At 41.7% G+C, this 25,052-nt stretch overlaps 1 protein-coding gene across 1 annotated transcript in view; it reads right to left on the bottom strand.

The window, feature by feature from the left end:
* PTGFRN (prostaglandin F2 receptor inhibitor) overlaps positions 1-25,052 on the bottom strand; it is an 82,221-nt gene that overhangs the window by 34,886 nt on the left and 22,283 nt on the right. The window contains exons 4-7 of the mRNA XM_066621281.1: positions 21,040-21,417; positions 19,138-19,557; positions 17,258-17,641; positions 11,632-12,057 (exon numbers count right to left, since the gene is read on the bottom strand). Coding sequence (XP_066477378.1) covers positions 11,632-12,057; positions 17,258-17,641; positions 19,138-19,557; positions 21,040-21,417 — 1,608 coding nt within the window. The remainder of the gene's footprint in view (positions 1-11,631; positions 12,058-17,257; positions 17,642-19,137; positions 19,558-21,039; positions 21,418-25,052) is intronic.

Genomic DNA, 25,052 nt, shown 5'->3' with positions numbered 1-25,052 from the left:
TGGACACTAAGAGCAGGTTGTGCTCCCCAAGAGGAGGACTTACTCTTCCCTCCCACTTTGAAGCCTGTCAGGAGCGTGCCCTGTGCTGATGAGATGCAGCACCTCTGCACTATTCTTTCCTCCAGCCTTGACCAATCCCAGGATGCCCATGGCGAGGGGCACACTGGGAAATGTAGTCCTTGGGGCAAGGTTGCACATGGAAAGAGCTCCATGATGAGATGTGGCACCTCTGCCTGCCCAGCCAGCCTTCTCTCCCACCTCCCACCACCATGCCCTCCCAGCCTTACACTGCCCCACCCACCTCATTCACAGCTGCAGAAAAGCAGCAAGTCAGGAGGCAGCACATGCAGCTGAGCATAGCAGAGCAGCCCAGCCCAGCCCCTCTCCCCGAGATGCCTGGCAAAGCCCCTGGAGGCTAGCCACGCCTCACTAGGGAGGCGGGACACACAGATTGAATACCTCAGCATTGGGAGCATAATTTCTACATCGGGTTTATATGGAAAATGGTTTTTGTGATAAGCATTCAGTCACGTGAGCACCTACTACAGTCTGAAATGGTAAAGCCCAAACACAAGTTTATCACTTTCAGTGGGAACTAGTCCTTTCCAGCTATACTAATTCTGTTGTAGCTAGTTACCAGATACCAGATGCACAGTTGAGTCTTGATGGTTTAAAAAACTAAGGTGGACAATATTGCTAGACTTTCAATCCTTGCCCAGTTAAAAATATGGTGCCTGTAAATTGCTGACCAGGGTGTAAATCTGGATCACATGATCCAGAACTGAGAGACCATGATTTATCTATTTTGGATGAATATTGCCGAAGTCATTGAATGGGTTATTGGTTCAGATATGAACTGGATGGGTTCCAATGGCTCTTTGCAACAAACAACCTATTTTTAAGGAATTGGTAAAGCGGATCTAAGTACATTGATTAACTTCAGCTAATGTCTGCATAGTAAAGATTGGAATACTTTATACATATGTATTACTTGATACATAAATTGTATTACAATTTATGATCAATTTGGAGTTCATGCTTCATTTTAATTGTAAAGGTTGAGGGGGTAGAGAGTACATGTTGGTTGTGTGTGCCTGATTTTCTCTACAATTTTCTCCCTTTGCCTGTTTAAGCATGAAATGAACCAATTGCTCCACATTACAGGATGTACTGTCAGCTACAAAATAAATAAGTAACAGATTAGCAATGAAGAGAGTTGTTTCTAGTAGCTTAGCTGGCTTATTGAACTCCTTCCGAACCCAGCTGCCAATTTCTTATTCCAATTGCTCTTTGCCTCTCTAAAAACTCGCCTTTGATGAGCAAGATATATTAAATATGAATAAGAGAAGGCAGAAGCTTGTCAGTAAAAAGTTACTGATTCTTGCCTCAGAAAGACAGCCCTGTTCTTAAGAAGTACTCCTTGATTTGCCACTTAGCTCTCAGTTTCTGTTTGTGATCAATCTACTTAGGAAAAACTAAGTATCTTCGACTTGTCAGCTGAGTACAGTACTTTGCATGTAATTCAGTCCATAGTGCTCCAGATACAGTGGAGCTTCCTTTCAAAAATGTCAAGCTTCCAAAACGCTAACAAGTAGATGGTAACAAAGAGAAGAGGGTCCATTTAATGGTGAAGACTTTATTGTTTTGTGGAGTGGTGCAGAAGATATATATGAATTTGACTCAACATGGATCCTGAGTCGGTGCTGGAGGGCCTCAGATGACCTCTTGGATTGCAACTGGAAGTGTCTTCCTGTTGCATCTGGGAGGTCATGCACAGCATCCATATGCTTCAGAAGGGACCTAGAGGCTTCTGAAAGGCAGTTCTGGTTTGCTAGCAGCACACCCCCAGATTTCACTATCAACAGAATTTGTTATCCACCCCTGGGGGGGGGGGGCGGCTGGAATGAATCCCTGCAGATACTCACTGTATCTTGTTAAGACACCACCATAAATCAAATCTCCAATATACCGGGAAACATCATACTGTTTCTTAAAAATTCTTCTCAAAATAGCATTCACAAAAGTGGTTTTTAAGAGCCAAAGACTGACATTCTGGTAATCAATTAAATGCTGTTTTGGTCTTTGTTTCTGCAAGTGGTAGAAAAGCAGTATTCTGCACCATGTAGCAGGGCCAGGATCACACCTACCACTAGCTGTTTTAGCTAGAAGAAAAATAATGCAAGTGCTTAAGAGTGGAAGTAGGTTTCATTAATATTTCTTACTGCTGATAATTTAGACACCAATCAAGGTGTCTGAATAGATGGCCTCTATTGGATTACTGGGTACTGTTAGCATTGCATGGCCTTGTATAGAATCACAGAGTTGGAAAGGACCTTTGAAATCATCCAGTACAACTCCCAGCTCAGCATAGGCTACTGTAGTCTCCCTGAAAGGTGACCATCCAGCCTCTGCTTGAAAACCTCCAATGAGGACGTTGCACATTTGCACAAGGCAGACTATTCAAATACCAGGCAGCTATTACAGTCAAGGAGTTCTCCCCTATGACAAGCCTAAATCAATATCATAGCTTCAACTCATTGGTTCTAGTCCTGGCTTCAGGAACAGAGAACAAATCCTCACCTTCTTCTATGTGACAGCCCTTCAGATATGTAAAGACAACCATCATGCCTCCCCCTTAGTCTTCTCTTCTCCAGTTTAAACATACCAACCTCTTAAGCATTCCTAATAGGACTTTGTTTCCAGACCCCGAGAACAACACAGGGATTATACACAAACATTCTAGTCATTTCCTTTGGCGTAACTGTCACTACTTGAGGACCGCATGCCAACAGGATAGTAAGTTTCCTACCTTTCCTGTTCCATAGCAATACAATAATTTCTATTTGCACACCACAATCCATACAGTGATTTAATGTATGCAGGCAACAGCCCTGCAACTTCATGAACAAGCAATAATACTTATGCAATTGCTCAAAAATACTACAACCACAAACATGTTTAAAAGGAGATGCAGTCTTTACAAGTCTGTCCTGCTAGCATTGGGTCAGACAAGTGTCAAGTTTGGTTCTGCAAATCTTAACAATAAGGGGAAAATGTCTGGTCAATATCTGCATTTTAAAAAGCTGCCTGTTTAGGCTTTTTAAACATTAAACACCATTGTCTCATGCTTTCAAACATCCCCCAGGCATTCCCTTGAAGCAGAGGGAATGTTTTAGTTATCGATAGATAACTACCATGACACATTGAGAAGCTACCATTAAAACGGTCAAATTTTTAAAAGGTGCTTTTTTTTTTTTAAGATTGTGAACTCTTCGGGGCAGGGAACCATTTATGAATGTTTTCAGTAAGAATTGTAGATAGCCATGTGGTCTACTAGAAAAAAATCCAAAAGTCACATAATACCTTTATCAGGATGATCTTAATCAAGGCATTAGAAGTTGGGCTGCTCTTATCTAGAAGCCATGAGACTCTTCTGTAATCCACAGAAAGTTAAGTCCAACTAAAAATCAATGCACCATAAACACACACGATAATCACAATGAAACAGAAGCTGCAATCATATACATTATTTTCTGGAAGTAAGCAGGGCTGTGTTCTTGAGCCAACTTTGTTTGGGATTTTCTTCGCTGTCCTGCTGAAACAGGCCTTTGGAACTGCAACAGAAGGCATCTATCTCCGGACCAGATCAGACGGAAAGCTCTTCAACCTCTCCAGACTGAGAGCAAAGTCCAGCTGAAATGTCCGTGTGACTTCCTCTTTGCCGATGATGCAGCTGTCACTACCCACTCTGCCAAAGATCTCCAGCAGCTCATGGATCGTTTTACCAAGGCCTGCCAAGATTTTGGACTGACAATCAGCCTGAAGAAAACACAAGTCATGGTTCAGGATGTGGACTCACCTCCCTGCATTACAATCTCTGCGCATGAACTGGAGGTCGTCCATGACTTTGTGTACCTTGGTTCAACGATCTCCAACACTCTTTCTCTCGATACCAAGCTAAACAAGCACATTGGTAAAGCAGCTACCACGTTTTCCAGGCTCACAAAGAGAGTCTGGTCCAACAAGAAGCTGACGGAACATACCAAGATCCAGGTCTACAGAGCTTGCGTCCTGAGTACACTTCTGCACTGCAGCGAGTCATGGACTCTTGGCTCACAACAGGAGAGGAAACTGAACGCTTTCCACATGCGCTGCCTCTGATGCATCCTCAGCATCACCTGGCAGGACAAAGTTCCAAACAACACAGTTCTGGAACGTGCTGGAATCCCTAGCATGTATGCACTGCTGAAACAGAGACGCCTGCGTTGGCTTGGTCATGTCGTGAGAATGGATGATGGCCGGATCCCAAAGGATCTCCTCTATGGAGAACTCGTGCAAGGAAAGCGCCCTACAGGTAGACCACAGCTGCAATACAAGGACATCTGCAAGAGGGATCTGAAGGCCTTAGGAGTGGACCTCAACAGGTGGGAAACCCTGGCCTCTGAGCGGCCCGCTTGGAGGCACGCTGTGCAGCATGGCCTTTTCCAGTTTCAAGAGACACTTGGCCAACAGTCTGAGGCAAAGAAGAGAAGGCCCATAGCCAGGGAGACAGACCAGGGACAGACTGCACTTGCTCCCAGTGTGGAAGGGATTGTCACTCCCGAATTGGCCTTTTCAGCCACACTAGACACTGTTCCAGAACCACCATTCACAGTGCGATACCATAGTCTTTCGAGACTGAAGGTTGCCAGCATGCCAAGTCCCATTGAACTCAATGGTGTTTACTCTTATGAAGACATGCCTAGGATTGTGCTGCAAGACAGTTCTATCAGTCACTGGACTGTGCTCTTGGAAAGCAGAGTCTGGTCAGCAAGGTCTGGAATGCATTGGCACTGGCTACATCTATTTCTTTCTCAATGCCTTAAAAGAAGGGAGCAGTCAAAGGAAAGCAAATTCCATACACGAATCCACAAATGCTACATGATCTGCCTGGGTTAATAAGAGGTCAGGTCAGGGCTATCATAAATCTGGACCTAAACAACACGTTCTAGCTAGCTAACTGTCCAGATCACCTGCCTAAGGCTAAGGCCACCCATGTTCAAACCTGTAGGCATTCCACTGAAGGTTATAATGACAATTAGGTCAAGTGCTCAGATGTTGCAGTGTCAAGCAAAAATGTCTGCATGGAACTCTATATAAGTATTTTTGTTAAGTGGCTTTGTTTAAACGTAGTTTTGTTTACACAGTTCAGTTTTGATTTGTGTTAACACTGACAGTGCATGAGAATCAAGCACATCTTATCACTTGGTAAGTTGATAAAGTATTTGAAACTCAAAAAAAGCACCATTAAAGAAAACTGAACTGTCAAAATGTTGGTTCCTGAGATTTTCTACAGCTGGCGACATATGGAACTTTCTAAAATATTAAGGAAACTGCAATTACTGAACTGGAGGGGGGAGAATACACTAACACATGTTGCTGCCACACTTTTTTCAGGTCACAGAAACCTGATCCAGAAGACTTTAAACAGATTTCTACAGTACAGCAAAGAGTATGTCTTCCACAATCAAGGCTGCATTTTAAGTCTGAGCAGCTATTACACTGTTTATGCTACATTTCTCTCCAGAGACATAACAGCTAAAAGGCCTCATATGAGTGACAAGCAATTTGGTTACTTTATTTTACGTAATAGAAAAATAAAGAAGCTTCTGCCTCAGTCTTGAAAGAGAGGGAAAAATTTTTTGTCTAACTAGGCCAGAGTGCGTAGATTTAGAAGCCCCCCCCCCTTTTTTTTTTGGCAAAGAACTGAAGGCACACCAACATTAGTATACAAAAGTTGTGAACTTGTCAAACGTAGGCTCCATTCTGGTCATGTCTCTTGATCTCCCAAACATGGATATTAGGAATGTGTTGTCGTTTCAAATAGCTCTTCCACTCCCCTATTCTACAGTTTGCTTTAAACACAATTTGAAATGCTGGCTGAACTGCCAGCCAAAGTTTCTGAACAACTAGTTTCTGAGCAATCTTGGTAAATCCCAACCACAATAAGCCCAGATCTGATATGCATGAGGGGAAAGGCAGAGGGTAAGATAGGAGTGTACAAACCTAAAGGACAGCCCCCTTTCCAAACAAGCTCAGGTAACATGATATTAACCAAGCCTTGGTATGATTTGCCAAAAGAACTTGTTATAGAGAACTCTAGAAGAGGATGCAGAAATTGCACAAATCACAGGCAAAAAGATTTCAGATGACCTCCCCCAAGTTCTTGAATTACACAGGCCAACACGCATTTTGCTTCCTTAAACGTTACACCAATTCCTGGGTATATTTGGGGTGCTGATTCAAAAAATGGCATCCGTTTTGCCCGATCACGTCTAGTTTTGGAGACATGGCATAGCCTCTTTAGTGAATGGTTCAAGCAGCTTCCTCATGAGGAAGCCGATACCATGGCTTCCTCATGAGGAAGCTGCTTGAACCATTCACCAATGAGGCTATACTATATCTCCAAAACTAGACAAGACAGGGCAAAACGATGCCATTTTTTGAATCGGCACCCCAAATTCATATCAAACCACCATAAAGTTTGCGAAAAACTTTTCTGACCCTCAATTTTGTAGGCCTGTGTTATCAGTGTATAGAAGAAGAAGACCTATGAGACCTAGAATAGACATTAATTTATTGGCAGCTGCTAAGGTTGTGATCACGTATCACCAGAAAAGGTATATTACTCCTCAGTTATCTTTAAAAAAAGAGGGATGCAGCCATCGTGTCTACAGTAAACTGTAAAGTCAAAGTAATCTGTACAGTAATCTGTAAAGAGATATATGTTGTAGACCAGCCATTCTCAACAGGGTCTATATGGTCCCCTGGACCATTCCCGTATGTCAGAATGTTCATGTTTTCTTGGTGCACTATAATAAATTATTTCATGTTTATCTGTTTGTGTTGTATCCTTGTTTGACAGGGGGGCCCTGGAACCTGAGAAGAGCTTCCAAGGGGCTGTAGCCAAAAAAAGACTGAGAATGGTTGTTGTAGAATGTAGATAATTGATTTGTATAGTGATTTGTATACACTTTTAAAAAACATTTTCAAACAATAACCTCCATGACAATGTTAGACCTTATTTACTGTTTAGTGTTATTTAAATATTGTCAGTTACAATTTAATAATGAGCGAGATGCAGTAAATAATTTTTGAATTCTATAGTGTCATAAGATGCTGGCAATTCCTTATATCTTTTTCTTCTCCATGGGAACTCTTTCATGAAAAGATATTTATAATTTACAATTACAATTGTTTAATTAGTATGTTAGTGAAGAATATAATCTCTTTTTATATTTTGAACATATAAATTTTAAAAAGAACACTACATGACTGTTTTCAAGGTAGGTGCATACCGTCGATTCTCGCCTAAAAGGCGATACATTTTTACCAAAAAAAAATCCAGCATAGACCATCTCCTTGTACTATCTGCGGGTCATTCAGGGGATAAGGGCAGTTCAGGGGTGTTGCAGTAGTCAGGAGAAGCCCAGAGGAGCAACAGGTACAAGCTCACCCTGTGCAATGTTGCTCCAGCAGGCCATGTGTTGCCTTTACTAATGCAACTAGACAACAACTAGCAGGCAGGCAGGCAGGCAGGCTGGTCTGCTACTGGGTTTTAAAGCCTGCCATCTACAAACTCAGTACAACTGCCAATTGGGGGGGGGGGAGGAATTCCCCTTGCTTCCTCCCTCCTGGCTGTTCCATTACAAAGAAGGGGGGAATGGCACACAGTACTGTATCAGCACCTTGTTAATGTCTTCAAAAACAGTGCGACAGCTCAGATTCTTTCCCCCCTTTCAATCAGGCTACACAGCAAGCTGCAGCTCTTCCTTACGAGCACCTTTCCCTAAGTTTTATCCGACTTATCCGAAAGTTCCAACTTATCCAAAAGTCATGGAACATTCTATGATTTTTTTTGCTGAAAACCTGTCCTCGCCTTATCCATCAGATTGCCTTATAGGTAAGTGTCTGCAGTAGTACACCCTTAGTCTCTTCAAGAAATAGCAGTCATGTTGGCTTCCACCGTCTCTAAAACCACTTCACATTTTCCCCATAGTCTATGGGCTCCTATATATTATCAAAGCAAGCGCATTATGCCTAGCCCTAAAAAGCTTGAAGAATTTGTAGAAGACCACACATCATACATGCACGATTGTACAGTTCTAACCATCAGACCAGTGATTTTCAACTGTTTTTATCTCACAGGACCCTGGCAAGACACTAAAATGGCCAAAGCACACCATTGGTTTTTGACAATTGACAAGGCACTATGCTGCCAAGGGGGGCTCACATCCCCAATGGCCCTACTAATAAATGGCCCTCTCTCAAATTCCTGCAGCACATCTGGGGACCATCTGCAGCACACCAATGTGCCATGGCACAGTGGGTAAAAATGGCTGTGTTAGACTGTAGTGTGAATGCTATAAGCATGGCTTTCCACTTTTAGCCACAAAAGGTTAGCTCCATGAATTCAGTTGATGTGGCAGGACACTAAGACATTGCAATGCACATGCAGTTCTGTGGTAAGCAATAGCGAATATACTACATATGATGTACATACTGTATTTTCCACTCAGGTGCTCACCTAAAGGCAATGCTTACAAAGCCCAATGAGCAGAAAATTACAGGGCTGTGCTTGAAGTTAATCAGGCAGTCAAAAAAACTGTTTTTTAAAACCCACAAAATTCAACTACAACCCAGAAAAGCACCTGAGAGGGCAAGAGAGCTTTAGAATTTGTAATGGAAGTCTGCACAGGGAATTTAAAGCACACATGTCTGACAAAACTAGGTTATACCAAGGGTACATGAACTTGGTTCATGTGTCGTGCTCATGGCCAAGACACAAAACTGACCATTGCACAAGGAAAGAAGCTGTTTGACAAGTGAAATGAAAGTTTGATCTCATAAGGCTGATACACACTGCAATTCTGTACACATGTACCTGGGAGTAAGTCCCACTGAACTCAGTGGGGCTTGCTTCTAAGTTGTAATGCATAGGACTGTACTGTAAAAGGATGTTCTCAATGTTCTCACCAGAATCTCCAAGACAGGGCTTGGATTTAGTAAGAAGCATCTATGCACTAAGAAGTAAATCACTGCATGTGCATTATTTTAAGCAAGCGAGAGAACTTGATGCCTCATCCACTAATTCATTCCTCTGAGGCTGGAAATAATGTTTGAGAAGGTGTGCAGCTGACTCCACACACAACAACATGCCTTCTCTTCTCTGCTCCATGATGTCAATGTTCCGAATTTCCCCAGTTCCTGTTCCACTTCATGGTTGCTGCTTGCAGGACAGGTAAAATTGGACTGTATGAATTTCACAGCACACATTTTTTTCTAGCGGACATCACCAGAGACAGAAGAACAAAAAGGCATAAGGTTGTTCTGTTCAGTGGCAGTTGCATATCATCTGCAATTTCTAATAACAGCTTGTGTCAGACGCAGGCAAACCAAAATATGTTCAAGACTATGTGAAAAAGTAGCAAGGTAGAATTCAACTGCAAGGAAGAATTCAACTGCAAATAGTGGAGAAGTGTGGAAACAAGAACAAGCTTAAATAGCATACAGAAGATCTTGCTCTTAGAACACTACTAGCCGCTCACGAGGGATGTTTGCCTCACACTTTAAGGCAGCGTTCCCAAACTGCACCGTGGCACCTTAGGGCATCATGATATATCCCCAGTCACCCCTCCTACTGGTTCTTCTTGGTGCCACCATCTTGGAACTTTTGATATCTCATGAGATTTGGGTGCTGCCATCTTGAATCTCAATGAGATTTCACAAGACCCAAGATGGCAGCACATAGCTAAGCCAGGAAGAAGAGGCTACAGGGGCACCATGATCCCGGTACATTTGGGAACCACGGATTCAGGGAATGCTGTACTGCAAAAATGAAGTCTTGCTAGTAGCAGAGGGGAGTAGGTGCAATGGGAGCAGAACCTGCAACATCTTCCATTCCCTGAACAGGTTTCCTGTACCCATATGCATGCACTGCTGAAAGGATAAGGTCTAGCATCAAGTACAGAATTTGAAGTGTGCTTTTGCGTATCATCAGATACTGCACAATTCCCATTACAAATATGATACATACAGTCGACCTGTATCTTTATTTTCACTAATTCAAGTATATGCCAAAGTGCTCACTTTACTTTCATGTTCAAGTATATGCCAAAGTACTCAAGTACTTTGTCAAGTATATGTCAAGTACTCAGCCAAGAGAGAGAAAAAGAAAGAAACAGTTTAAACAGAGCAGGGGATTCCACCCACCATTATGTTCATGCAGTATATGCCCTGGAGTAAGTCTGAAACAGAAGAATGAAGCTGCTGTTCTGAGATTTAGTTCTTAAAGAGACAGTACATATTTTTTAGATTAAAGGTAGTTTTGACTATACTCAGTTTTGGCTTTACAACTCATAGCCCTTGTGTAAGATGCAGGCCGAATGTACTTCCTACAACCTCAAAAAGGAATTGAAGCACTTCACATAATAAACACACAACCGAAAGATAAGGTTGAAACACTTATTTAAATATATTAAGCTACTTCTACTGTCAGATTATTAGCCCATCTAGCCTAGCATTACCGACTACCAAGCAGTGGCTCTCCCAGGTTTCAGGCAGATGTCATTCCCCATCCAAGATCCTTAAAGTGGATATTCCAGTCTTCAGTGGAAAACAGAAGTTCTACCACTGAACTACGACCCCCCTTCCTCCTCTTTTTGAATTTACAGTTGGGGAAATTGGACCAGATGTTTTTTATCAAATGGTAATAAGAAAGTGAAAAGAGAGAATTACAAACTGTGTATTTGTGATATTTGGCACTATTAGTTTCAACACCTGGGTTTCTCAGTTCAACTCTTTCATTGTCAGTTAACTACTAGATTAACTGAAGTGATAAAGAGCTAATCAGAAAACATGACTCAACCTACCACATGGTAGAAACTAGCTCAGACTTTGCTTCATATCATAAATCTTGGTGAGAAGCTCACGTTAACAAAAAAGGGATTTTGACAGAATCCACTAGTCTTAATCCCCTATTCCCACATACAGTGTACTAACCATTCACATACAGTGTACTAACTATTCAAGCACATTCAGACTGTGTCTGCCACTGTAAAGATACAAGAATAAACATCAGAGAAGCCTATCTAGGGAAAGCATTCCAAAAGTAGGATGCATCCAGTTATCACATTCTTAACATCCGAATTGTGCTTAGAAGTGGACCAGACAACTTACAAGTTGTTCTCTCCTTCTATGCCACAACCCTTTCAACCTGCCCTTAAACATTATTTCTTTACTTTGTCTGCTTGATATGAAGAAAAGCTTCTGAATGTGCACTGTTTAATGTCTCAAAAATATTCCATATAACTTCTTATGCCAGTACCCAATCCAGAGCCCCTACCTTAAGGTTACTTTTTCCTCTGAACTCTGTACCTTCAGATGGATGTCAAACTGCTTCACAATACAGTGGCAAAAGGTGCTTCACAAGGGCAGGAGTCTGTGACAAAGGGTGTGTTCTTCCAAAGACTCCTGAAGTATTTACCTAAACTTTTTAGCATTTTCAAATTTGAGTGCATCTACTGAGGCAAGTCATTGAGTCACCAGCAGCTTGCATCACAAGGCTTAAAGTCAGATAGTGCAAATTCCTACCTTGGGTAGACCATAAAATGCTAACAGGCATGGAAGTCACATCCTTGATCTTTATCCAGCTGTTGTTTCGCTGTCTGCTCCATGAAGAAATTACACAATAATAGTCTCCTTTGTCTGCTTCAGCGGTCCACTGGATTCGTAAGCGGAAAGTGTCCACAGTTGGCTTAGAAAAAATAATTTCTCCATTCTGGGCCCGCTGTTTGCTCCTGTCCCCAACAACCAGCGTCCAGTCTGCATCCATAGTGGCAAGAAGTTCATCTGTAACCACTTCATCACTATGCTTAGGTAATCTGTAGTACCAGGACACAGTGAAACGTACATTTGCTTCAGTGTTTTGGGCTTCTAGGATCCTACACTCCAGTTCTGTGGGATCATCTGAAAACTTAGGTATTTTAGAAGCATTCAGAAACACCTGGTAATTCGGCTCTGTATAGAATTTGAAAAAGCAGAACAGAAACCAAGGAAACAAAATTACAAACATGAAATTTAAAAATGATAATTTGGAGGTCATGTTTCATGTATTTTATTTGACAACTGCAGAAGTCTTGTCAGGACATGGCATCTACTATTAGTTGATGACAGTGGACCATATCATTCCCATACATGTACTCCAGTATCTATCTTCATGTATTTGCTACTACCCACAGCCAATACGAAAGGCAAGTTCTGCAGCCAAATTTAGTAAAGTATTTTGCTACAATTGCATAATATGATTCACATTCTTGTCACAGAACATAGCATTTCAAATTGCAAAAATTGCCTGTCAGAGTAATGCTGGATTTCAATTCTAGGAGTTCAACGTCTTGGAACAGTATGACCATAGAGTGTCAGGTTTCTGTGACTGGAGGTTTCACTGCTCTAATATTCCATTTTACACTCCACATTAAGTGATATTTGCAGATGAAAACTGCAAGAAGAGTAGGCAACATTGGACAGCAGTCCACATTTACTTGCTCATTACGTTTAGCACTGAAGGTAGCAACAGACACACTTCATATTACCTTTACAGACTTCTGATAGTATCATAATTGCAATTAGCCTAGAATCCCTGCTCTTAGCAGTTATAGTTGGTTTTATTTCAGGTTCTGAATAAGTACTATGAAGACATTTAGAAAAGCATAGAGATTTGCTTGTTAATGGACATACCATACAATTTACTGAAGCAGGTAGTTTCTAAAACAATAGCATGAATAGTTTTCTGTTTTCCTGAACTAGAGGAAAGTTGGGGTTTTACCTAATCAAATCAGTATTTGGAAGACCTATAAGGGCGGATTGTTAGGGAAAGTTTCAGCTTTGACAGTAGTGCTCCAGCTAGGCTCTTCACACTGACTCTCAGACAGAGGATTTAGAAGGAAGGAATAAAAGGCTTGCTGGATAAGCCTCATTCCTGCACTCTGTCAGCTGTCAAAGAACAGCCTCGCTGACAGTTCAATGACTTAATACCCTGCCAGCCCTCAAACTTCAATCAAGTAGGAGTGGGCTGGTGGTGAATTCTGGATACAATTTATGTACCTCAGAGGATGAGAATTCTTCTCCTATTTTACCCACCCCCAGGCAACATAAGATCATTTGAAAAACACTTTTATCCTCCCCTTCACCTGCACCCAAGTAATTACTAATTGGAAATATCAAGGTAAGGAAATTCCCATGAACCACAGAATGTTTTAAATGCAGAAAAGAAGCACTCAATTCAAAGTCAGTTTTTGAGGGCAAAGATATGATCAAATGATAGTTGAACTAAAAGTGTAACCATGCAGGAAAACAGTTGCCATTTCTATCTAAAAAGCACTATGCACATGCACTAAGGAAAAATAACATCTTCATCTGTCACTGCAGCTTATCTCGAACAGGTCCTCAATAGGTAGGCTGGAACTTCATGGCACTGCTGCCATTGCCATTTTGTTTTAAGAGTCAAGTCAGCACAATTTCAACAGTAGCCAAGGCAAATGCCATTGGAGGATAAGCAAATGCCACTGGAGGGTTAGCTTTGGCTAAGTTCCCCCAAGCTGCAATATAATAACTCTCATATCTTAACATTTAAATTTGTTCAGTACATCTTCATTTCTCTAAGATTGCACTCTAGAACTAAGATTTACTTCTGAGTATAGGAATCAATTCAAAATTTGGATTTGTCTCAGTTCAGGTTTATTAATGTTAAACTCTCTACTTCAGTTTCAGTTTAGACACACTTAATGCAGAGTAATGTAAAACTATTTTGCTTGCAATATAGTTCTACAAAATTAATCCAGTAATAACTGTTCAACTTGAATTTAAAAAAACTTTTTTTATAATTTAGGTTTTTACAAAAAAAAAAAAAAAAGGACAAAAAACAAAGCATCAGTCATAACTTAAACTGAGTTCCTGCTTACCGAACCGCTTATTTTGAACTGGCTACCATTTTGTGTTTAGGGGGTTGGTTCAGGTTGAGGTTCAAGACAACCAAAAGATTTTAGGCTGAGATTCAGTTCTGGTTTATTGGAAAAAACAAAACACGACTGAACCGATTTGGGGTTCAGGTTCAATATGACACCCTGATAAACACATTTCTGCAGTATATAGGGTAGTATGAGTTTAACAGCCATCTTTCCTCTCAAATGTATAGGAGGCTATCTATTCACACCTGAATTACTGTTTGCCTGACCTCTAGCTGGCACTCTAGCTTGCATTGTGGCACTCTGAAGCATGTATGCACCAAAACTAGGATTTCAGCAGCGTGTGGGTAGGATGCTTGCTTCTGCAGTTTGAATGGCTGTCAAGAATCATCTGGCTCCTAATTACAAAGTCAGAAGCCAGAAACTTGATTTTTTTTTAATTATCCTCTAAGAGATGCTGACACGTCAAGGCAAACTCAAACAACATGATTCTTTAGAAATTTGTGCTTGAGTTTCAGTTTTCTATCTCTCTCCTGCCTGGATGCTCATTTCACAGAATATTTGCATAAAAAGCAGGATCTCAGTAGCTCAAGAGTTCAGCTAGGGAAACAGAAAGCAAGAATACTGACAACACAGTACTTCATAAAGCATGACAGCAGACAATCAGGGTAAGGAAAAATTAAACACATAACAGCCCGTTCATCCTTTTGTCTAGATCAGGGGTGCCCAAACCCCGGCCCTGGGGCCACTTGCGGCCCTCGAGGCCTCTCAATGCGGCCCTCAGGGAGCCCCCAGTCTCCAATGAGCCTCTGGCCCTCCGGAGATTTGTTGGAGCCCACACTGGCCCGACGCAACTGCTCTCAGCATGAGGACAACTGTTTGACCTCTTGCGTGAGCTGTGGGATGAGGGCTCCCTCCACGGCTTGTTGTTTCATGTCTGTGATACAGTAGCAGCAGCAAAGGAAAGGCCAGCCTTGCTTTGCACAAGGCCTTTTATAGGCCTTGAGCTATTGCAAGACCTTCATTCATTCATATGCATCTTTAATACATTTATGTAAACTTATGTAAATTTATTCAAATTTTAAATGTAAATTAATTCTTTTTTTCCCCGGCCCCTGACACAGTGTCAGAGAGACGATGTGGCCCTCCTGCCAAAAACTTTGGACACCCCTGGTCTAGATAAACCTGCAGGCCCCTTCCCCCACACCTTCCATACATGCTGCTTGGCATCTCTGACAACATTACATACTAGCAAGCAATCCTAAGAATAAGAGGGATGGGTCCAAAGAGATCTGGCAGATCTAATTTTGAGATGTAGAGCACCATCATAGTGGTGTCCTAGAAGATACCACCTGGTTTTCCCTGGGTGACATCCTATGCTCCCAAATACAGTGCTAAAGAAACCACTAAAGAACAGGAAGGTATTATCAGTGCTACTCAAAGATGCAGCGGACAGGCATTTTGTTTCCTGATGTGCCATGGACAGGCACTATATATAGTGAAAGTACATGACACATAGGCTTACCTAGTCTTTCCTGCTTCCTTCTTCTGGCTTCTCAGAGCCTCTTGTGAAGCTTGACATGTGTTCAAATTGCATGGCAAGCCTTGGGAGATTCTGAGAAGCGCCAGGAGACATGCTATAAGTCAACTGAAAAAGAAACACTGAACAAAAGTTCTGACCAATTCAAAAACATTTTTCTTCTGCTACTAACATTTCAGAAGAGACACAAAAGACAACGGAAAGTGATCTTGGGCCCAGTAAAGGTACAGTTCTGAACCATGGGTTAGCACTATGAAAATGATCCAAAGTGAGTCCCAGGCATACACACTTCTACTCCCCTCTCTTTTTCCTTCATGCAAGTGAGAGGCAGGTAGGTGCAAGCAGAAGCTTATCTATACCACAGCTGAGAAGACCATCTGAATCAGAATTATTCATGAAAATGGCCTTGAAGACTGGGATTATCTGGAATCTAAGCTAGACAAGCATGAATGATCCGATAACCTTAACAAGTTTAGCATATTTATGCATTTGATCATTTTCTTTCAATATGGGCTCCAGGAAAAAAAACAGATAATTCCCACTGGAATGTACTTTCTATTTATGGTGTTAAAGCAGTAGTTCCCAATCTATAATAATAATAATAATAATAATAATAATAATAATAATAATACAGGTATTTATATACCGCCTTTCTTGGTCTTTATTCAAGACTTTATTCAAGGCGGTTTACATAGGCAGGCTTATTAAATCCCCGTAGGGATTTTTACAATTTTGAAAGAATGTTCTATCTTACAAGAACCACAACATTCAGATTTTACTTTCTTGATCTGGTTTCATATTCTGGCCTCCATCCTCCCACGCTCAGAGCAGATGGAATAACTCGGCTCAGCTTGTCAGCTGCTTCAAGGTCACACGGTGCCGGTGGCCTCGAACTGGCGACCTTCGGATGTTATCTTCAGGCAAATGGAGGCTCTACCCTCTAGACCAGACCTCCTGCCCCCTTTATCTGAAAATAAGGGAACTACTGAGTATTTGCGGGGTATTATGGGGTGTGTGTGGCGATTCAGCAGTGCTGGCAACAATGGCATTTCCAGGTTTGCGCCACCACTTACGAAGAGAAAAGGGGGGTTTGGACTTACATGGTGGTGGCGGCATCAAGAACCCAGGCTTTGCAGTGTCTTCAGCCGCCACTGTGCAAATGTGAAAACTCCTTTTTTCTTAGGTGGCAGTGGCACGAACTTGGAAGTGCAGTTGCTGCTGTCACCGCTGGTCGTCATTCCCCTTAAGGGGAAATTCAGTGTTTCTGGTTGCCCTAGGGCAGTGTTTCTCAAACTGTGGGTCTGGACCCACTAGATGGGTTGTGAGCCAATTTCAGGTGGACCCCCATCCATTTCAATATTTTATTTTTACTATATTAAACTTGATGCTACCATGGTATGTGACTGCATTTGGGGAAATGTTACAGACCTGTACTTTTCACAAGCTACTACGTATATTCTTTTAACAATGATAGTAAATGGGATTTACCCCTGGGTAAGTGTGAGTGGGATTGCAGCCTAGGATTGTTAAAAATTTTCCTGCTTTATGCTGTCACTTCTGATCATGACATCACTTCTGGTGGGTCCTGACAGATTCTCATTCTAAAAAGTGGGCCTGGTGCTAAATGTATGAGAACCACTGCGCTAGGGAGTCATGACAGCCAGATTGGGAACCACTGGTGTAAAGAAACCATAGGAGAAGCAATGGCGCTTACCCAGTGCCAAGACCTCCACAGTGACAGGAACAGATGTCCTTTCTGCTACCTTGTGCCAGGTACCATTGTGCTGGGGCACCCAGAGTGCTGCTTGGCAAAAGTAGTAGCCAGAATCTTCAGGGCCCACATCACGCACCAACAGATGGTAAGAACTCCGGTCCACATGGCTGAGGCTGATATGGGTACTGTCGCTAACTACAGAATCACGGTCTGCACTCAGCAAAACTTGAGTCTCTGACACAGTGCCATCAGGTGATTCACTGAAGTACCATGTGACTTCTGCTTGGAAAATACCACTTCTGTCTGTTGTGAAGTTGCAGGTAAGGTCAAGAGATTCTCTCTCTGTCACAGACACATTACTTCTGGTGATGAACACACCCAAAGCTGGAGATGGGAGGAAAAATCAAAACACATTTTATTTTCAACTTCTTAATACAGCAAAACACTGTCAGTCTTCACTGCTTGTTCAATTAGTGGTCTGCTTGTTTTTTCTAGGAAAAACCAATAAAAGAAAAAAATGCAAAAAGGGAAATTCTCCTGTACTGTTTCCAGTTTCTTGAAATTAAAAACTACTGCTTTTTGTCAAGGCATAATTCACTCACACTTTTTTAAAACCAAAATTAACACATTTGTCTATTTTAAAACATTTAAAATTTTAGCTCTACTACAAGTACAGGACGTTTTCTGATGGGTGTTCCATTAAATTAAGAGCTATATTTTACCAGTTTACACTTTCTTCTCCCTTAAATGACAAAAATGTATCTTTACTTACGTCCTTTTGTCTGTGGTACAGACAATTACATTTTTAAAAAATCAGCTTCTCTGGAACTTTTGGAACTTTGCAAAGCAATGCAGGAATGACAACCACCCACATCTTCAAAGAAACAGAAGGGGCTTCTTTGTTGTCCTAACACTCTCACTTTCTGTCTCCCAACAACGCACACAACAGGACCAGGTTGTCAGTCAGACATCAAAAGCTGATCACCAGCAGCATCTAAATCACAGCCAGATTAGCTATCCTAGTACTATTCTCAAACTTTCTCTGTAGCGATTAAAGGATTTCAAACCATGTCTGAACACACTTCTAAAAATAGATCATAAAGTCACTTTGCCCAGGGGCCAGCTTGCTTATTCTTCTTCTTCATGTCCCATCCTCCATGACAACAAATTTCAGGGCCTGGCATGCTATATATGCTTGAACACTTACGTAGATAACATATGAAATATTTTTAAATGATCTTAATATGAACTGACAAGCAATTAAATACTAGAAAAGTAGCTAAATCAAAACATCAAATTAGTATTAGTTTTTATTTCTATCCTGTTTTTATAAAGATGATCAAAGCAGCAGACAAAAAACATCAACCCTAGTCAACATCACTACAACCATCATTTATTAAACACCACAGATAATTGACCAGAGAACAAAACCAAATGTATGTTGAAAAAACAAGATTTCTCTCATCTTTTAGCTCTGAATGATTTCTAAAGTTATTTTGCAAGTTATCTGCACAAATATCCTACAACAACATATGAGGACTAAAATAAAGTACTACCATCTTTAGTCATGTTTTGACTCTGCAATGGGGGGGGGGGAGATATCAATATCCCAGTTCCTTCCATTGGAGGGCCTTCATATTCACTAGTAAATCCAGGATAAGATTTAATTCCACATCTAACATAATCAAGACTGCAATCTCTGTTACTATGTCATACTGTGGTATGCTATACTTGAGAGGAAGTCATCACACCTTCCAGCCACAGTGCTGGTTTCACATTCAAATCCCACTGCAAATGCTTCACATTCCCCCCCCCCCCCCCCCCGGTTATCACTGCACAGAAAAAATTGCAGGAAAATTTCATGGCAATTATGTACTCACCTGTTGGCTGCACCACAACATTGGCTACATCTGCAGTTTTCTCTTGGATCTTTTGCCATGAACCATCTGCTCCTTTAACCCATTCACTCACTCGACACCTGTAGGCACCCTCATCAGATGGAAGAGCCTGGGACACAGACAAGCGGTAAGCGTCATTGGCCATGGCATCCAAACGCACATCTCCCATGATATAACGCTCATTATACTCTGGAGCAGCCTGGAACTTGCCCTCATGCGTCAAGGAGAGGATTTCTTGCCAGGCATGGCCATTCTTGAATTCCCAAGAAACATGGAGATGGGTATGTTCTGAAGAATTGGTGGAAGCCGAACAGCGCAACTGAAATGCATCTCCTTCTGATAAGTTCCGAGTGAACGTGGATCGGGCTTTTGACCCACTAACTGTTAAGCCATCTGCAATCACTATTTAGAGAGAAGAAAGTTATCAAGCATGTGGATTATAATAAATTATTTTTCATAAAGGTGACAGAAACTGAATGAAGCTGCAGCAGCTTGTCATGAAAAGAGATGACTAATTACACTAATGACTATGCAGCGCCAAAACAAAATCAGTCATGTCAGAAAACATGAACAAAAAAGTGTTTTAACACCACATTCTTTTCCAATATCAATCGTTTGTTCACTATAAGGCCCTGTTTTCCCAGCAAAATTTACAAGCCAAGAAACCTCCAGTTCCATTAAGCTGCATTTATAAATGCAAACAGAATCACTGACAACATTTTTAAATGTGGTAGGAATGATTTGCAACTACATGTGTTGAAATTGTTGGCATCCTTCAGTCTCGGAAGACTATGGTATCACGCTCTGAATGGTGGTTCTGGAACAGAGTGTCCTCTCCAGTGCGCGAAGCCTGGGTAAAGTAAATATGGAGGATAGACTGTGACCCATGCAGCAAATCCCCCCCTCTCCACGTGACTGAAATAGTCCAATGAAAAAGCAGAAGCCAATATGGTTGGTTCCAGTGGCGTCACAGGAGTTGCCAGAACGTGACTGTGTTCAGCCATGAACTGCCTCAGGGACTCCGGTTCCGGATTTTGCCTCGAGTTTGACTCCTGAAGCCTTTTCCATAACTGGATGTAGCCGCAAGGCAGTGGAGGTTTGGGATCAGAGTTTTCCTTCTCTCAGATGAGCTGCCTTCCCAGGCTGACGAGTCCCATCTACCCGGTAGCTGTTTAGTCACCTCTTATGACAAGTACAGCCAAACTGAGGACCTATTCTTATCCCCAGCCCGCAGGGAAATATGTTGAAATAACAAGGGTTTAAATTACTAAATCACTTACTGAAGTTCTTTAGAGACAATGTTACTCACTTTTATTAAGGAAACAAAGTACTGCATAGTGATATGGCACCTGCCAGTCTTGGGCTAGGTAAGGCATAAACAGGTAGGCAAGGGCAGAAGAGGAGGAAGCTGTATATGCCACAGCCTGCTTATCCCAATGCAGCTGCAATTCATCCTCAAAACATCAGCACATTGCCTGATGTTATAAACTCTAGAAACTCCAAGCAAAATTGTTATTTGGAATCAAATCCCTCCAGGTTCAGTGGGGCTTCCTGACACATACGAACAGGATTGCAGCCCAAATCCCAAAGTGGGTTCAACAACAAACAGATAATCTGTTCTTGGTTTGTTTTCTATTCTCCTCCATTCCCTCCAATAATGAGCAATAACTTTGAAGCATTATATAATTTATAAAATACATTTATAAAATACACTGCAGGCAGAAATGACAAATAAAACTACATTCTTTATTGCCTACCGTCTGGGTTTAGACTGCATACAATAACTAAGACTAGATTATTTCTATTCAGACATTCCAAATAATGCATTCCAAATATGCTACAACCTAATACCAATTGTAAATACCCCTCACCCTGTAGAAATACCTTTGACTTCGACTACAGCATTGTAATTTCCCCGAAAGACAGCATCTGTGCTGGGCGTAGTGCATCGGTACATCCCTTCATCAGTAGGGTGAATGTTTCCAATCACAAGCTCAACAGCATCGTTGCTGTTTCGTCTCAATGTGATCTCTTCACTGAGAACTCGATCTTGATATTCCTGAGATGTGAACATAGGATCCCAAGTACTCACAACATGTACAAATCTAGAGTCCTGAGCAGAGTTTGCAGAAAACTCCCAATCAAAGTTCTGCTCCCTGGGTCCATCATATTGACTAACATTGCAGGGAATCACCACCTCTGTGCCCTCAACTCGTACCAGGGGACCTGCAGGCACCTTCACAATTCGCCCATGGCAGGAAGCTGGGAGAGAAAAACAAACAGATTTGCATCAATATTCATAAGAGAGCCGTTAGGGGTGGGGTAGTGAGAGAACAATTGTTTGTCCGCCCAAAGATGGGATATTAGGATAAGAACTGAAGATGGTGCTCTGAGCAAAGAAAGTTAGCAATTAAGGAACAGAATGTTGAATTCAGATGTGGGAGACCCCCCTATCAACTCCTTGCTCAGTTATGAATCTCAATGGGTGGCCTTGGGGAAGTTGCTCTTCTTCACTATGTCCTTATTCTGCTTGTCACTGAATGCCATCTGGGACTGCAAATGCTGTCAGCAGTAATTGAGGAATTTTTTTCTTGCCAAAATCATAATTTCCTTGATCTTCCCTTTCATCAATGCTATGTAGGACCACAAGTTAACATAGCTAACGAGACTGAATCAAGGAGACTAATTAGTATTTCATCTTGCTTAAGTTGAAACATTGTTCCATGCTTCAAAAGCAGGGGTAATGGGAAATAAGTAGCATGCCTAGAAACAAAAAGATAAAATTCACTAATTTTCACATTTAAAAAACTTGGGTACTTTGACCATTTTCAACCTTACATACTGAACTAGAAGAGATGACAAGTGATATTCTTTGTAGCATTTTTATTTTTAAAAATTCAATTTTAGGCATTTTCCACCAATTTATGCTACTAATAGCTTTACTCCTGGGAGATGTTAGGGATTCCATTATTTAATGTGAGTAAAACTGAGATTCAACCAGGTTATAGCTTTGAATTAGACCAGTGGTTCTCAAACTGGTGGGTTGCGACCCACCAGCTTGTGTAAAGATGCCCCGTTCCCTTTAAGGGGCAGGGGCAGGAGGAAAGCAGCAAAGCGATCACCAGGATCGCACCCCTGCAGGGGGAGGGGGGCTATTTTTCAACTAACTTTACATGCTCCCAGGGTGCAGGGGGTGTGGAGAGCCCTGAGGAGTGCTTTCAGGGTTCCCCGCAGCTTTTAAACAGTGAAAGTTCAAAGTGCAACGAAACCGGAAATTCCACTTCCAGTTTAATCGTGCTTGGAACTTTCACTGTTTAAAAGCCACAGCGAGCCCTGAAAGTGCTCCGCAGGGCTCCCCACACCCCCTGGACCCTGGGAGCATGTATGGGTAGTTAAAAAATAGCCCCCCCTCCTGTCTCCGCCTCTGCCAAGATTTACCCCAGGAGTAAATCTTCCGGGAAGTTTGAGAACCACTGAATTAAACCATGAAGCACTTGTTTGATAAGGGATCAGTGAATACAGGACAGGGGGGTGTGCGTAGTTCTGATTTGTCAAAACTAGAAACTCTGAATGGCATTAGAGGTTTCTAATGTTTCCTAGAAAGAAGAGACGTTTAATATGACTGCCAGAAGAAACTTGATTGAATTGCATGGAGCCAGTACAAATGAGTTCATAACGCATGCCTTATAGTTGGAACTCTAGCAGGTCCGGACAGCATCTGAAGTTACTACGATAGTAACTAGTATCACGTAGTCAAAACTAGAATATACTGCACCATTTGGGAAGAACCTGTTCTTGCTCCATTGAAAGTATCAGCAGCTTCTCGGGTTTTTCCTAGTTGTAACTAGTTTTTCCCAACAAATACAGTTTCTAGTTCCAACTAGACAACAACAGAAACCTCAACTGCAGGCCAGATTGCCACATTCTGACCAGTCTCTTCTAACAGAGATTCTACCAAGGCAACACTAGAAACCTCTGATGGCATCCCAAGTGCCTAGCTTTGAGTAGTCAGAGCTAATAATGACAGATTTCTGGTTTCAACTATCACACACACACACACAGGTATAATCTACTTATCCACGGATTTTTCACCCATGGTTTTATCTCAATGCAATGAGAAGGGCCCTTTAAATTAAAGGAAAAAAAGTTGTTTAACAATAGCCTACTTAATGCTAGAGGGGGCAGCCAGCTGACAGTCCAACAATCATTTGCTCTCCAGGCACTTCAAACAGCTTCACTCCAAGACAAGCGGCCTCTCCCTTCCCCCTGAGCACATGAAAGAAAGATAATCACTGTGCTTTCTTTCCCAATGCTGGGATCTGGGTGAAGAGAGGGGTTGCTGGCTCAGTGAAACCTTTCTAAGGGCCTGGAGAGAGACTGATAGATGGACTGTCTGCCTAATTACAAGGCAGCATTTCTCAAACTGTGTGCTGGGACCCACTAGGTGGGTCGTGAGCCAATTTCAGGTGGGTCCCCATTCATTTCAATATGTTATTTTTAATATAAGACTTGATGCTGCCATGGTATGCGACTGCACTTGGAGAAATGTTACAGATCTGTACTTTTAATAGATCTGTACTTTTAACAGGCTACTATGTATATGCTTTTAACAATGATAGTCAATAGGACTTATTCCTGGGTAAGTATGGGTAGGATTGCAGCCTAGGATTGTTAAAAATTTTCCTGTTTGATGATGTCATTTCCAGTCATGACATCACTTCCAGTGGGTCCCAACAGATTCTCATTCTAAAAAGTGGGTCATTCTAAAAAGTGGTGTTAAAAGTGTGAGAACCACTGGTATAAGGTGTTTCAACTATTTCTGACAGGAGAGTAGAAACCTTTCCTGCCTCTGCCTGAACAGAGAACTTGTTCTGGAGCCCAGATATCTTCCGCAGCTATGAACTGATGTTGGCAGAATTTCTTACCAATACTAAGTGAGCACTGCCTTTTATTTACAGCTCAAGACTTTCCATAAAAGGAAAGTTGTTTCAGCTGCAGGGACACTCTTCCATTTTAGCCTAAAACAAAATTGTTTAAACAATGCGTAATCCCACTCCATCCTAAATATATACGGCTTTAGCTTCCTACGACACTGCAAACTGCAACAATCCTAAATGCTGAAAGGATCTTTCTTCTATAGACAAACCAGATTATGTTGCTGACAAAATACATGTCAAGGAGATTCAGACTTGATTTTTCCCCTCTGAAGCAGTAATTTAAGGAGGGTGAAACACACACAGTTTTACGCCACAGTTTGTTCTGGGAAGACATACAAGAGAGTAAAAGGCCATTATTGCACAGGGGGGATAATATTAATGATTGTGCTCAAATCACATTTTACTAATCAAATACTGACACATATTCCAGCAAGCCAGACTTATCCCAACAATGTTTTGCCTTGACATTTGTTAACCAACAGAAGCAACAAAGATTGTGTACCCATCTCTCTCTCTCTCTCTTCCTCCCCCCCCCCCATCACAGGGCCCGGTCCTAAGTTTAGCAACATTTTGTAATCTCAGTGGGGGCATCAAGGAGCTAAACTGCAATACAGGAACCTCTTTTCCTGAAACAATAAGACCAAGGAGACCTTCCCCTTCCTGCTATATCATTCTATCACAAAGCTAAATATTAATATATTCACTGCTTTAGACCAAGCCTGAGCATTGGTCTACTTAACCAATACCGCCTTCTCCAACTAGCAACAGCTCTCTTAGATCTCAGGCAGGGGCTTTCCCAGTTCTGTTACTACGTCCTAACTTGAAATACAAGTGCCTAAACCTGGGATCTCCAGCAACCAAAACATGTTTTCTATCGCTAAAATATAACTTCTCCCTGTCAATAATTATTTGACAATTATTTCTCCCTATTTTATGACACGTATGTTGCATAATCCATGC

Source organism: Tiliqua scincoides, chromosome 3 (assembly GCF_035046505.1).
Source record: "Tiliqua scincoides isolate rTilSci1 chromosome 3, rTilSci1.hap2, whole genome shotgun sequence".
Taxonomy (NCBI): domain Eukaryota; kingdom Metazoa; phylum Chordata; class Lepidosauria; order Squamata; family Scincidae; genus Tiliqua; species Tiliqua scincoides.
The sequence above is the reverse complement of the archived record's forward strand: the minus strand, read 5'-3'. Positions and strand labels throughout refer to the sequence as shown.